Genomic DNA, 14,978 nt, shown 5'->3' with positions numbered 1-14,978 from the left:
GGCGTGCTTTCCTTGGCGGGTGGGGACGATAACGTATCAACCTTGTCAAAAGCATCCCATAACAACCGTTTTCACCTTCAGGCTGACAGGCGAACAGTGTCAGAGTGTGTTATTCGCTGACTGGTGACAGTGGGCCCGCCTCACTACATGCTCAGTATCCAGCTTTCTCACCGAATGCATCTGGGCCCGCTTCTCGCTTCTGCGTCCCTCGGAGGAACTCCGTTGTGGCAAAGCAAAGATGACTTCTTGACGTACGTAAACGACATGGGGGAAGATATCGTGAGCAGTCCATCTGGCAAGATCTGGTTGCATCATGGTGGTTTTGTTTGAAAAACCAAGGCTCGGTTAGCTAAGGCTTCCAGAGATATGCCTTGTGGATCAGGCACTATTTGTACCCAGTTTAATGTGGACGTTGAGGACTTCGGTTCAACATATCACCGTATTTCTTGCCGATGGAAAGTCCGATTCATGTCAAAGATAAGATATGATAACAGATGGCCCAACACTGATAACGTTGGTTGAGGCTCTAAGAGAACCACTTATATCGAAGGCTAGCGTGTAACCATCGCGAGTTTTCAATGCCTTTTCTCTCCTCATAGACGTCATACACTGATGCGTGCAGGTTTGGTGAGGATGCCTCTAACCTATCAGGCTAAATTCTCCTTCAATATTCTACTGACCGCCTCGAGACTGACAGTGGTTTCGACCACGTGCCGTTGAATGCTGTCTCAGATACGGGTAAAAAGCTCCTTGACAGAGGAATCGTTGCATATCGAGTTGAATTACCGGCGATTTTCATGCAGTGAAATCTACATACAGGGTAAGTTCCACTGAAAAAGCAGTCCAAGGATGCACCAGCGATGGAGTTTTTGAAGGTCTTTCAGTGGTCAGCGTTAGTAAACGAGCATAGTGACCAATCATATGATGCAAAACGTGCCCCGGAGCGACTCAGGATCAGGAACGGGGGGCCTCGATTAAAGATGATTTACATCACCATTAATTGGAGGCGGAGACCCAGTGACGCATCGCTTTTCACATTCTTACCAGCCTGCGCCAGCCTCTCTTCACCTGCCACGCCTGCACGAGTACGCCAGGTGCGGTCGCGTGAGTTTTGATTTGACCACATGATAGAAATCTAAAAATCAGCGGACATTTGTTGATCCATCTTAACACGGAACACGCAAAAAATAGCAAAGACCACAACACTGATCCCGCCCGTTTTCCCTTGTTATTTGCTTTTTGGATTGTCTTGTCTTGTCTCGTCTCATCCTTTATCCGTCTTGTATTTGACGTGATCTGGGTCCCTCAAAGCAAAGCATCTGCCGTGATAATACGTTCGCTAAGATACGTAGACAGTCACCGTCTTCGTCTATCCCTGCCCTGGACAGCTATCAGCTGCCTGAGTTCGCACATTGCGCCCCCCCGCATCCGGACTCTCATTACGGCAGTTAAAACATAGCCTCTTAAAAACGTCAAGTCCCTGAATAAACTCGACAAAGGAAGTTTGCTACTACTACAGTTCCTCCGCTACAGCCACCGTTACAATGGGCGTCCCCTCGGAACGCTCTGGAGGTGAAGGAACGCCTGCTTCGTCCGCCTCTAATCCACGAAGAACCCCCGGCAGCCAGTCTTATGCCCGCGTCGCCGCCCAAGGGACTGACGAACAATCGCCTCTGCTGAGGCACGACGCCGACACTAATACTGCTGCTCATGGGGAGCACGATGATTCGCAAACCACCAAAAGCATATGGTACCTGCTTCTGTTGACCATCAGCATTGGTGGCCTTCAGATCGCGTGGTCCGTTGAACTTTCAAACGGTTCCCCCTATCTCTTGTCTCTGGGACTCAGCAAGTCTCTTATGGCTTTGGTCTGGATTGCTGGCCCACTCACGGGTACGCTTGTTCAGCCATACGTAGGTATGCTGAGTGACAACTGTCGTTTGCCCATGGGGAAGAGAAAGCCATTCATGATTGGAGGGTCTATCGCAACGATTCTCTCACTGCTGTTTCTCGCATGGGCGAAAGAAATCGTCGCAGGCGCTTCTAACATTATGGGCTTTGACCCTGAGTCACAGGGTGTCAAGACCACAACTATCGTGGTTGCGGTTATTGGTGTATATGTTCTCGACTTCGCCATTAATACCGTCCAGGCCTCCATCCGTGCTTTCATCGTCGATTGCGCACCAGCTCACCAGCAGGAGTCTGCCAATGCTATGGCTAGTCGAATTACTGGATTCGGCAACATCGTCGGATACGTTGCTGGGTATGTCGACTTGACTCGTCACCTCGGGTTCCTTGGCAAGACGCAGTTTCAAATACTTTGTGCTATCGCTTGTGTGGCCCTGGCTTTGACAGTGTTTGTGAGCACTGCTCTCATCAAGGAGCGAGATCCTCGACTTGACGGGCCTGCCAAGAAAGAGGAGCATGGCGTGATCTCTTTTTTCCTCACCATTTTCAAGTCGATCAAGCGTCTGCCGCCTCAGATCAAGAGGGTATGCGAGGTCCAGTTCTGCGCCTGGGTTGGATTCTTTCCTCTGCTGTTCTACACATCCTCGTATATTGGGGAGATCTATGTAGAGCCCTACCTTGAAGCGAATCCCCACATGCCCCCGGAGCAGCTCAACAAACTATATGAGCAAGCGACTCGAATTGGTACCTTTGCACTTCTCATCAACTCCGTCGTGAGTTTGCTTACGAATGTCTTCCTCCCTTTCTTTATTGCTCCTACCTACGACAGCCAGCCTGTCACAAATGTCCCAGGAGAGACCCCCGTTGCTGGTTACTACGATGAAGACGAAGATGAGAAGCCTTCGTGGTTGGACAAGCTGGCCATCCCTGGCCTCACTCTCAAGCGCGCATGGTTCCTCTCTCTCCTCCTCTTTGCCGGATGCATGTTTGCCACTCTATTTGTGCGCACTGTCAAGGCGGCCACCGTGCTGGTTGGTCTTGTCGGTATTACCTGGGCCATGACACTGTGGGCTCCATGGGCTATCATCAGTGCCGAGATCAGCCGGAGAGATGCCCTGATCCGTGCTCAGAGGATGAGGCAAGCGGCGTCCAGAGCAAACAATGGTGGAATCGGGGGTGACGAAGAGGAGGAAGAAATTGACCAGGCTGGAGTGATTCTCGGTATCCACAACATGGCCATTGCTGCGCCGCAGATTATCGCTACAGTGGGCTCTAGTGTCATTTTCAAGCTCTGGCAGAAGCCGCGAGGCACACCGGGTGATCACAGTATCTCTATCGTGTTTGCTCTTGGCGGTATTTGTGTTCTGGTTGCATCCTTCTTCGTGGCCAAGATCAAGGATGATGCTGCTATGCCAGCTGATGTTATGATTGAGGCAGAAGAAGGTCAGAGTGGAGTAGAAGAGGCTGCAGAACGCCGGCCATTGAGCAGACGCAAGTCTACGAGGGATCAGCTTCCCAGAGCAACCCAGCGTCGGGCTAACCTGACACGAAACAAGAGTTTTGGAGGCGCTGAGATGTATTAAGAATACACGCGAACACACTGAATAATGCATGGACAGGCGCAGGGCCAGAAATATCATGGAATCTTGGAGTAGCATTTTGGCTCTTTACCTAGAGCCTAGGAGCGTACAGTTTGGATTTGGTCGTTCTTTTATTGTGGGATCTTTTCGGGCAAGGATGTTAGGGCGCCCGGGTATTATGTTGGGTTGTCATTTGGTTACCTAGATTCACAGTTTTATGCTTTGGCTTAGACAGAGATATCTCAAGTTCGCTCGTTACGTTCTTTAATTTAGACTATGGATGTTGTAGTCACTCGTGGATGTATCCTCCCAGTAGTGTCTGAATGAAGTCGACATGAAGACCCTGTCCGTGGTGAATCAATACGACGGCTCTGGTACCGCTGTATTAGGACCGCAAACCCCGACAGAGACCCTTGTCTCTCCCGGCATGGGACCTAGTGTCGGATTGATAGTAGTGAAGGGTACGAAGTGGAAGCACCACGAAACGTGGTTCTCGTCGCAATAGCTGTAATCGCAGTCGAGTGCTTGTTCAAGAGCGGGAGCGGCAGTGACAGCAGGGGCATTGGCGACAAAGTCACCACCAGGGAGGGCCAAGGTAGTCGAAGTGAAGAGGATGACTGAATATTTGATAGGTAGCATCGTGGATGTTTTGTTCCAAAGTGGATATTGTTTTGTTGTTGATCGAAGAAATCTGTTGTGTAGACTCGGGGAGAGAACAGCATGTTCTTATACAAAGACCAAGGTGAAACAGGTACAACATTCGAGAAACTCCTTGGCACCCAGATTGTGGGCAGCTATTTGTTTGCGTTGCGAGATGATGGTATAAACTTCCCACATGACTTCCTCAGCGGCTTCTCTTTGGCTCGCACTACAAGTCTAGAAGAATAAATCAAACACATTTAAGCGAGACGCCAAGTAAGAAGTCGGCAGATAAACTCGGGCTTTTATATCTGAGGCAATAAGTGGTACAAGACGGATAAAATCGCCGAAGCCCAACATGTATGGAGTGTTACACTTCGGCAGAAGTCCCAATTCCGAACAAAAACTTGTGTCCCTTTCTTCTTATATACACGAGGATATCCTCAAGTAGCTTCGTACTTACACAGAGAGCATCTTGTTTCCAGCTTTGATCCACAAGGTGATAACGAGTCCGATACTCGCAGTCCACACCAGACTACGCACTGGCGCCAGGCGGCGATCGGCCTGCAGCCACAAGTAGGCGACGTTGTACACGACACGGCTTGTGACGTAGCTAAAGCTCAAGGCGTTGACGGTAGGTGTCGACACGCCTGCAAAGTTTGCGGCTACGATGCCGGCTGCGTAGAGACCGAGGGTCTCGAAGCCATTTTCTGTAGCAGCCTTGGCCCGGTAGAGGAATTGTTTGTCCTGGAGGATTGTTATTAATGGAACACGAGACCCGACTGAAGGCTTGGTAATTTACAGATTTGGTAAAGTTCTCACACTTCTCGATGTTGTTCTTGTGTGAGCGAGGGTTGGCATTGTCGTATGTTCCCCTGGATGCAACGATGGTGTAGGCGTGGGGAAGAGCAGCGATGATGAATGCAGCCGGAACCTAGTAAATTATTACTTTTAATTGAACGAGAAAATATACGAATTGAAATACCGTGAAGAAGGAATAGTTCCTTGTGAGGTCGAGGCCGAGGAAAGACTCCATTGTGTATGTGGCTAGTGAGATTGGTAAACGTATGTATTGTGGACGAGTTGATTTGACTTGACTGAGTCTGATTCGATACTTTAAATATGTAATTTAAAAAAATAAAAATTTGTTGAGGAATATCAGTGTTGAAAATGTTTGATTGAATGCGAATATCTGGAGGAATTATCAAAAATGCCCGAGAAGCTGGGCGGTTTAATAATCAGTCGTTGGTGTTAGTCTCATGAGACCCGCTCTCGTGAATATGTTGTTTTAGCATAACGGACAATGATGACGATTGGATTTGGGTAGACATGACACAATATATGTCTTTTGATTGACGTAGTATAGCCTTAATGCATTATCCTTATGCGTATGTCTTATTGAATCTGAAGAATCATAATGCTCAGTAGATAATAAAGAGTTGCGAGTCATACCTAGTTATTGCCAGGATAGATCAGGAACCACATCTTAGCTCGATCTATCCCCAACACCACTCTTCAACCAGGCTGACTAACGAACAGGGGTCTTCTCAACGTCCTTTCAGCCTTAACCTCCTTAGAGATGACCAACTGTCGAAAACAAGTCACTTTTTTTTTATTGGAAACAATAATGATAATAATTCACTGCCGTAAACCAGGGAATTCGATATAATCATAAGCTTCGTATTGCTACATGCTTTCCTTTCAATCAACCACCCACAGTCAATATTGATTGACTGGCCAACCAAAGATAGATAGATATATACTGAGAAGGTAAAAAGAAGTTGACATAAAAAATCTAAAAACCGAAAATGCAACCGAGAAGATATTCAGTATATCTGTTCAAACGGTGTGTTCCAAATAACGCCGCCCTCAACCTCGACCTCAGCCCGAACTTTTTTTCTCTTTTCTTACTTTGTTTTGAGTGGGTATCTCATGCGATGACAAACAAGACAAACTGGTTTCCTCTAGCGACCTTGATCATGCGAGGTGTCGCTTGGGCATGGATCGTCTGGAACTGACTCGCCAGCCCTTTCCGTCCCAGCTTGTTGTGCCTCTGTGGCTGCCACCATGGCTGTGGACACGGCTCTTGCTGTACGCTCCTGGACCGTGGTACTGTCCATTGTCGTAGCTTTGGCTTTGCTCGCTACTAGAGCTGGAACTATCGCCATTCTGGTTGTTTTGTTGTTGATCACCGGTAGGGACGTACCAGACATTGCCGCCGTCTTGGCTTGGCTGGTTCTCAGGAGGAGCGTATGTCTGACCATCACCGTTGTTTCCGCCGTTGTACGCATCGCCATTACCGCTCTGACCATTACCAGAGTTGCCATTGCCGCTGTTGTTGTCACCGGAGTTGTTGTCACCAGAGTTGTTGTCGCCGGAGTTGTTGTTTCCGCTGTTGTTATTGCCGGTGTTACCGTTTCCAGAATTACCATTGCCCGAGTTTCCGTTTCCGCTGTTGCCTTCACCACTGTTGCCCTCGCCACTGTTTCCACCGTTGCCGCCATTGTTGCCGCCATTGTTACCACCACCGTTGGAATCGCCTTGGCTGTAGACCTTGATGCTGTTCACAAGCCAGTAGGCGTTCTTGAAGGCAGAAGGGTTGTTGGCAACATAGTCGTTGCACTCTCCCAGTGACGCAGTCTCTGGGTTCTTGTTCCAGACGTCAGGAGAGCCAGCCCAGTCACCGCAGAAGGTAGTGTCGAAGACGATATTGTTGTTCGTAAAGTGATCATCAATGTTGCAGCCCTGGCCTCCGTTGAACTTTGCGGTGGGATTTCCCCAAGACGAAGGGTCAGGGTTACCAGATTGGATATCTTGGGGGATGCGGCCGCGGTGGAAGAACCAGACAGCGATGTGGTCAGAAGTCCACTCTGTAGCGTAGACTCCGCCGCCAATGTCATTGAAGCCATCGCCGTAGTTCTGGTTATCAGCTGTGCACTGACCGCAACCCTCGTTCGCGCCACCAGCGTTGCAGTTGTCATTGACGAGAGTGGTGCTTTGGTCGGTGCCGTCGTTGGTAATGGTGCAGCCAGGTCCAGTGTGAAGAGTGATCTTGTTCTCGGTCTGAGTGCTGACACCCTCGAGAATGTCTATTTCCCCGTCATCGGGCCACCTACCTCCAGAAGAGAACATCCAGTATGCAGGCCAAACACCAGGGATACTGCCAGGCATATGGGCAATATCGGCGATGAAGAGACCGTGAGTGAAAGAGTCGTGAGAGGTAACTCGAACTGACTTGCGACCGTTGGAAGGGTTCTTGGTCTTGTAGTCTACACCCATGTAGACCTGCCCGTCAACGAAACCCGCCAAACCCTCGCTGTTGGCACTGTCGGCATCGATGTACTCGACAAATCCATTGGTAGGATCCTTCTCGTTGAAGAAATCGAATGCCTCGAAGAAGTTGGTAGAGTCGTAGGTGTGGGTGATGGAGTATCCGGAGCGAGAGCTGTTGTTTGAAGCAGTGGCACCTTGGAGGAAGGCCACGAGGCCTAGCGTGAGGATTGATGTATGCATCGCTTCTGATGTCTTTAGGTAAGTAAAGATGAGAAGAGGAGGCTTGGTGAGGCGCTGTACTTATGAGTGAACAGATTTGCAGAGAAATTTGGTTCAGAGATTAAGTTTGGTGATAAGATGTGTTGTAAATGTCGGTTATCCGAGTGCGAGTGATAAGGATGAGTGTGATTTAGTGAGTGACGGTGATTGCCCTTGATAAGAAAAGTGCAATTTATAACAATAGAATCACAAGCTATTGTCAATACCAAGAAATTCCCAGCCAAACGCGGAGGGCTGGAGGGGAAGAGAGAGGGGAGGCTATTGAGGTGCCTGACGCGCAACGAAACAATAGCTCTGGCACTGCCAAGGAGGGAGCCAAGTGAATATAATTGCAACTCCTAGTCAGTAGGAGACAATAGAGAGAAAAAAGAGCCTTAATGAGAGTGGCCAGCCAGCTACCGAAAGGATTGAAACGGCAAAAGGCGACGAATGCAGCCAAGTGGGAGAAAGAAAGAGAGACAGGATGAATGATTGATTTATTCCTTGAGCCCAGCCAAGCAGAGTAACCAGACACTGAAAGACGGAAGAGGCAAAAAGGCAATAAAATAAAGGCACCAAGAGGGGAGAAGGAGAGAGAAAAAAGAGTGAGTGTGGTTGATGTCTGGGGCTATGGCCTCTCAAGGGAATGCGGGAGCTATCTATATGCCCATGTCTCTGATATGTATGTCTTGCAGTTTCTCTCTCTCCCTCCTTTGTAATGCAAGGCACTGGCAACGCAATGCAATATTCAACGCCAAGCTCTTTTGAGAAGAGGTTGTAGCATGTCATTCTGTCTTTGTTTCCCTTGGTCTCTTGGCCTTGGCTGAGTTTGGGTTGGGGCTGATATCGTCTACCCCGAAAAGATCGGGAGACGATGCTAGGTTGTATGCTAAAGTATCCGAAACAGTAGCTTGTGCTCGTCAAATAACAGAGTGAGCCAATGAGATGCCAAAAGCCATGCGTTGTCTAGAGGCTCTGATGCGTAGCCTGTCTACCTACAAAATACTACTCAAGTAACAAAGAACGAGACGAGACGAGACTGACATGTGCAAGTTCTAGGGCTTCTGATCCAATCACTCCAAACGAGAAAAAGCTTAGCGTGACCGGCTGTGGCTTGGCGTACCTGGCTCTGGCCGCTTCAGGCAGGGAGACATGCTTTTAGTCGGCCATGATTGGTCGATCATGCAGCTCAGGGGTTTGCATCCACTAAAGAGCACGCTATCTTGTAGTGGAGACTGACCTGGGGGAAGACTCGACTCGAACACTGAAGAGGTGGAGTGGAGTGGAGGGCTTCCGGCGGACGGGACGAAGTTATTGAAACAGACGAGAACGAAACACTTTAACTCTTTATCGTCCTGGAAAGTACATACTTCAAATGAATGCCATTGTTCTCTACCGAAAGCATCAATAGATGGTAAAGCTGGAGTCAATAGCGTTCTAGACTTGTGGGTTTTTACCTTTTATGTAGCCAGCGCTTCTATAGCCGCGCGCTCTTCTATCTATTTATGAATACCTACCAACATATCCTTACCACTTACCCTTCCCCTCTCCACTATCCTGATGCGATGCCCAGTCCAACTTAGAACAAAGCCATCCAACAAAGCAACAAGCATGAATAACACAGCCCAACATGAACCTGACCTGACCTGACCTGACCTGACCTGACCTGACCTGACCTAACCGACAGTTTCTCTTGTCCATAACCAAACCGGGCTGGGAAGGCATTCCTCAACTAAGACATTCCCAGCCTAGATCTCGTGTTTCCAAAGCCCTTCGGGTTATCGACGCGCGTTGTCCCTCTAAGCGCCACACTTTAAAAGTAAAAAAAGAAGGAAAAAAGACAATGACCTCTTCTGAAACATAGTCTCAGGAATGGAAGCCGAGCTAGACCTTTCCACGCAAGGCGGTCCCTACCTGCTTTGGGTTTGGTTGCTCGAGGGGACCGAAAACCTTTCTGCCACCTCCTTTCTCTTTGTCCTGAAAGAGAAGGCAAGCCATCGCACTTCTCCTTTTTCTGACTTGCTATCTCGACATGATCTACCTTTCTTGACCAAACTTGTCCATATTAACTATCCTCTTTGCAAATACTAGAAAGAGAAAGCCAACGGCGCGATCGGCTGGCTTAGTAGGTAGATAGTCCAGACTACTGCTCAGGGTTCTTCGATGTCCCGGCATAATGTTCCGTGCCGTAACCCCGCCGGGATCTTGGGATCAAGCCATTCTTGTTTCAATCAACATGGTCAAGGATCAACACTGACCTCGAATTTCAACTACATGGCACGATCTACCTTTACTTAAACTTTCACCTGTGCGTTATCTACAGTACTTACATTTGCCCGCAACATGGTCTTGAAACATACTCTGCATCAGCTTCATCCTCCAGGATCACCCTTACTCATCAGTCACGCAAGAACACGAACAATCATTAAAGAGTCGAGCCAATTTCATCAAACAAGCTTTCAACATCAGGTCTTTATTCATAGTAAACATTTCTTTTGGGCCATTGGAAGGTGATGCTGGCCTAGAGATCCCTAATTGGCGTGCACATGAAACCATACATCCCCCTTCGCATCCCTTTCATATCTCTAAACATCCTTTCATCTCATCTTGAAAAAGTAATAATGCGGAAAGAGAGATTATCTTCCCCAAGTCTAAACCGTCCCATCGAATTGTCAGCTGTGAATCCCCTTTCTCGTCTCCCGGGGCTTTCGCAGCATCTTTATAATATGCTTCGTCTAAGTGGGTATATGCAGTCGAATAAAAAGTAAATCATGTACAGAACTCCGGGACGGGCATCGACACGTGCGTAGCGTCGACTGCTTTCGTGTCCATTATCTCCGTATAATCATGCATGTCGAAAGGCTGATGCGTCTATATCCGAGTATTTGCGTCGTTCGTTGCGTTGCATCATGGCATTGTTCAACTCAGAAACTCATTCAAGTGCTCTTCACAACTTGACCTTCTGGCCGGTGAGTTTGAACCAAATAACCGCAATGAGATCCTCCTTGAAGCGCTCCCAAGGATTGCGATTAAGCCAGTAGCTGAATTCGCGATAGTAGTACATCTCACCCCAGCAGTCGCGACCCCATTCGCAGCCTGCCATGTTGACCAAGAAGTCGCGCTGGTTCTCATCGTAATGGATGTGAGGGTTCTTGGGACCGCCATCAGGATTGCAAGCTCCAGGTGGGAAACTGTTAATCTTCCGCTGGTGCAAGAAGCCGATGTGCTTGCGGACCCATGGCTGTGTCTGGTACAGCTGGTCCAGCGCATCTTGTTCCTTGTGCTCCCACTGCATGTGCTTCTGCTCGTATGTGACTGGGTCCCACCACACATCTAGGAGTCGATCGGTCCATTCGCTGCGTCGCATAAAGAAAGACCCTAAGTTAAAGCCGGCACAATCTTGCGTCATGAGCATGTTGATCGAGTTGGCATTGCCATCTCCGACAGGGCTCCTCGAGACCTCATCGAGGTAGGAATCGGTGAACGGATGCGAAATGTTGCGAGGGTTGAAGTAGTTGATGTCACGCTCAGCTACTTGCTCGAGCTGGTTGAAGATGTGGTCTTGAAGCGACACTGAGGGCTCCATGACAAGGGTGTTCAAATCCAACCACCATACCCTTGTATCATTGTTAGTTTTGCCTTTCATGCATTTCTCAGGGACGACTTACCATTCTGCCTTGGGGTATTTCCTCAAAGTTGACCGAACGAAATCAACCTTCTCCCAGCTCTCTCGCCATTCGTGCGCATACTTCTTCTTGGTGCTCATGTCGACAATCTCCAAGTCGTAGCCCCATCGGTTGACGTATTTTCGCTTGTTTCGCACGCTGTCTCGCTCAATCGCCCATTCTCGGGCGCCCTTCCACTCCATCACACCTCCTCCAACATTTGCGCCCAGGATGATGACAAACTTGTTACCTCCACCAAACGATCTTCGCCAGTAGTAGGCAAGGGCTACAAAGATTAGCATCGTGATTTGAGCATATCAGAGCACTACGCGCAACTTACGAGTTGTGTAGAAAATAGTGTAGCAGAGAGTTGCCACCAGGATAAAGAGCAGAATCATCTTGAGCCTCCTTCCCATTCGTCCATAGATAGATCGTATCCTGCCGGCAAACGGCACTTTTCGAATCCATCGTGGTCCTCGTCCGCCCTTCTCCTTCCAATTGTCGCGCTGTCCTTGAAATTGCGGGAGACTGCTCGAAAGTCGTCGCATGTGTCTGCTGAAGAAACCTTTATTTTGAGTTGAGAAGGAGGAAAACGTGCTCGAGGTATGAGGTCGCATTTTGGCTGATTCCCATACAACAGGTCCTCCGCTCACAGCCGCAGGTGTCGATTTCCCGCTATCTAGACTTAAACCCGGGCTAGACCAGCCACCACCAGGGACAGGTGAAGGGCTTCTCGAAAGGGGCATGGAAGGTCCTGGAGTACCTAGAGGAGGCGAGCTTGGTGATTAGCCCGCGAACTGTGTTATAATGTGCGGTTGTCCATCAAAGCCCAGTGACAGCTGAGCATAAGATATTTACAGAGGGGAAAATTAATAGAATAGGATATGAGGCTCAGAGAGAGAGGATGTGTGTTGAGTGAAGTACAGCTCGGTTGAGGCCATGCAGAAACTGAACACAAGAGGGGGGATACAAAAGATATATAAAGATACGGTGGGGAAAGCAACAATCGAAAACATGTCAGGAAAGACGCCAAGAAGCCTCAAGGTATGAGAAGTGAGACATCGACTAGACAACTGGGAATGTCGCCATAGAGAACATACCTGGAATGGGGGATAATGGGCCGTTGTGAGGTTCTAGTTGCCTCTGGGAATCAGTCGACAACAAGCCTGGGTTGATCACGATGTGGCTGACGGAAGAGCGTTGTCGTGAATGATGGCCGCGGGATGGGCGATCACTGAACGAGCTCGAAGAGCCGAATCCTGAGCGTGGTGAAGCCAGCTTGAGCAACGTCGCAACCGGCGACTTCTAAGAATGGCGCCGCTTATGTCGACCGGGGATGGCGGGAGGAGAGGCTTGTAGAGGAGCGCAACCACGAAGTTTGGGATTGCGAAGGGCTCCTTCTGGCAATGTTTTATCTTATTTTTTTTCTTGTTCGTTCGCTTCGCGCAAGGCTGCCGGCCGGATGAGCAAGGCTCGAATTGGAGAACGCAAAGGGCACCACACAGTCCCGACTTTTCCACCTTGGCAAGGGACAGTTTTATTTAACGGTAACGAAATGTCTTCAAAATTGACCCGACAATTGAACGAGCCACGGCTGTAACTGTCCTCGAAATGTGGCGCAAAGTAGGAAGATCGTGGGCGGTCTAGTGTGTGGCAATCGGGTATCGTGATGGGTGAGATTGTGTGCCGACAGAATCACGGTATACGAGGAATGGTCGAGGTAACGTATAAAGCAGATGAGGCTTGGACGACCCGTCGATGAAGTAACGATGCAATGCAGTGGTGACAGAAAAAGGTTAGGTAGGGACTGACAGCCCGTATTTGTCGAAGTGGGTGTGGATGATGGAATCCGCAGCAAAAGATAACCTGGCCTAGCGCAGCGCAAAATAGAATAGCTTCTGGCCCTACTGTATCGAAGCTATCCCGGTCTGGTGGGTAGCGTAAATGGAGCGCCGTTGGGAATTCGGTGTAATTTTGAATTAAACGGCCAAGCCGGCTGCGATCAGCAGAATGAATGAGTGCGGTACGGTGTAATGCAGTGATGCAGTGCAAGGCAATGCGATGCGACAGTAAAGCGGAAGCAACAGTTAACAACAGCAGTGCGATCGAGTGCTTGGTGGATGTCGCAATTCTGAGATGCGGTAGCCGACAGACGATACACTAACGAATTAGCCGAGTCTGTTTATTTGCCTAGAGGCAAGCGTTTTCGATAAGAACCTCGTATTGCATCGCTCGCTTCAAATCCGAGAAGAAGTTGAAGTTGAAGTTGAAGTTGAAGTTGAAGTTGAAGTTGAAGTTGAAGTTGAAGTTGAAGTTGAAGTTGAAGTTGAAGTTGAAGTTGAAGTTGAAGTTGAAGTTGAAGGATCGAGAAGTAAAAGGTACAATCAGTCAATTTACCCCTACGAAAGCCAAGCAAAGGCCATGTGGGTGGTTACACTCTCAGGGGAACGGACTATAGTTCCTTCTCAAAAAAGGATTAGGGGATCCTAGCACATTCAAGCCAAGATGCTGCTATGCTACACTGGGTTTGAAGGCATCCTGTAAGAATTTCCTTCCATTTTTCCTCCTCTAACCCAGGGGATCCATATCTCATCTCACATCTCATCTTTGTGCAACAAAGATCCATGCAGGTACAGGTACAGGTACAGGCACAAGGACAGACACAAAGTCCCTGTTTGCTTGTCTCAAAAAGATGACAAGCTGCAGTCAGCCTCTTTGATAGTCCATTGCATGCGTTTTGAGTTAGTTCTTTGAGAAGCGCTCTATCAGTTTTCAACGTGCCTTGCCTGTAATTAAACCGGTAAAGATTAATTCAGTTATTTAGCCTTAAACGGCTTGGACCCCTATCTTAAGTGAGATGATGAAGAAAAAACGTGAAATTACGTCACAATCCATTCTCGAAAATGTACCGAGACATTAGTTAACCTGTGACACACTCCTGAATTAGGTAGGTAGGAGATGTCAATCACTGGTATATAATAGTTATCAGCCATGTCCTGTTGTCTCTCAAGACAAAGATGTATTGTTCAGTTATGTTGAAAGCTTCCATTGATATAATAATCGTCTCCCAGTTGCTCGTGATATTTCTTGAGGACCTGACCCCACATTCCTCATGCAAATTGGCAGTCCGCCCATCTGCCCCGTCTGGGCTTTCCAGCGGTCGTTGAATTTTAGGTTCAGGATTCAGGGGTGCTGCTGTCACTTTGCCCACTGGATGGATACCGACAGGTTAGTGGGAAGCAATCGAGTCAAGACCTCCCGTTTTTGGACTACTCAGAAACAAAATCTCATCAGTTATGAGTAATGGACTTTTTAGCAGACGCTCTTTTTTTCGTATCTAAAAGCACGGCAAAAAAATAATCCCGTGACTTCTCTGCCTCGCTGGTCGAGTGCCCATGATTTGGTACTGGTGGGTTGCATCGAATCATAGCCAAGTCCAGATGTACATATTCTGGAAATCTGTCAGTTAGTACTAAGTAAGGTAGGTTGTGCCGAATAGGCTACACGTGCTGTAGCACGTGTTCGAGTCCAATTCCCAGTCATATCTTTACTCTTCTGCTTGTATAAATGTAACTGGGTGTTTGCGTAAGTTCGTAACCAACTCTTCGAGAACTGCCTGTCGCTACGTGCGGTAAAATTCACCCGCAGGTCAATC

The 14,978-nt window shown here is 48.4% G+C and overlaps 5 protein-coding genes across 5 annotated transcripts; 1 reads left to right on the top strand and 4 right to left on the bottom strand.

The window, feature by feature from the left end:
- Positions 1-1,544: 1,544 nt before the first annotated feature.
- Positions 1,545-3,491, top strand: FPOAC1_010640 (uncharacterized protein; the record flags this gene model as incomplete). Its single annotated transcript, XM_044855029.1, has 1 exon — positions 1,545-3,491. One exon carries the CDS (start codon positions 1,545-1,547, stop codon positions 3,489-3,491), a length of 1,947 nt encoding a protein of 648 aa, XP_044702342.1.
- Positions 3,492-3,777: 286 nt separating this feature from the next.
- Positions 3,778-4,127, bottom strand: FPOAC1_010639 (uncharacterized protein; the record flags this gene model as incomplete). Its single annotated transcript, XM_044855028.1, has 2 exons — positions 3,778-3,831; positions 3,888-4,127. The coding sequence occupies 2 exons, from the start codon at positions 4,125-4,127 to the stop codon at positions 3,778-3,780; spliced, it is 294 nt and encodes a 97-aa protein (XP_044702341.1).
- Positions 4,128-4,586: 459 nt separating this feature from the next.
- Positions 4,587-5,163, bottom strand: FPOAC1_010638 (uncharacterized protein; the record flags this gene model as incomplete). The annotated part of the gene is made up of 3 exons (XM_044855027.1): positions 4,587-4,874; positions 4,930-5,061; positions 5,113-5,163. 3 exons carry the CDS (start codon positions 5,161-5,163, stop codon positions 4,587-4,589), a joined length of 471 nt encoding a protein of 156 aa, XP_044702340.1.
- Positions 5,164-6,104: 941 nt separating this feature from the next.
- FPOAC1_010637 (uncharacterized protein) lies at positions 6,105-7,640 on the bottom strand (the record flags this gene model as incomplete). The annotated part of the gene is made up of 1 exon (XM_044855026.1): positions 6,105-7,640. The coding sequence occupies one exon, from the start codon at positions 7,638-7,640 to the stop codon at positions 6,105-6,107; it is 1,536 nt and encodes a 511-aa protein (XP_044702339.1).
- A 2,965-nt stretch (positions 7,641-10,605) lies between these two features.
- Positions 10,606-11,871, bottom strand: FPOAC1_010636 (uncharacterized protein; the record flags this gene model as incomplete). Its single annotated transcript, XM_044855025.1, has 3 exons — positions 10,606-11,275; positions 11,327-11,609; positions 11,664-11,871. The coding sequence occupies 3 exons, from the start codon at positions 11,869-11,871 to the stop codon at positions 10,606-10,608; spliced, it is 1,161 nt and encodes a 386-aa protein (XP_044702338.1).
- Positions 11,872-14,978: the final 3,107 nt, after the last annotated feature.

This window comes from Fusarium poae, chromosome 4, assembly GCF_019609905.1.
Source record: "Fusarium poae strain DAOMC 252244 chromosome 4, whole genome shotgun sequence".
NCBI classification, from domain to species: Eukaryota; Fungi; Ascomycota; class Sordariomycetes; order Hypocreales; family Nectriaceae; genus Fusarium; species Fusarium poae.
The sequence above is the reverse complement of the archived record's forward strand: the minus strand, read 5'-3'. Positions and strand labels throughout refer to the sequence as shown.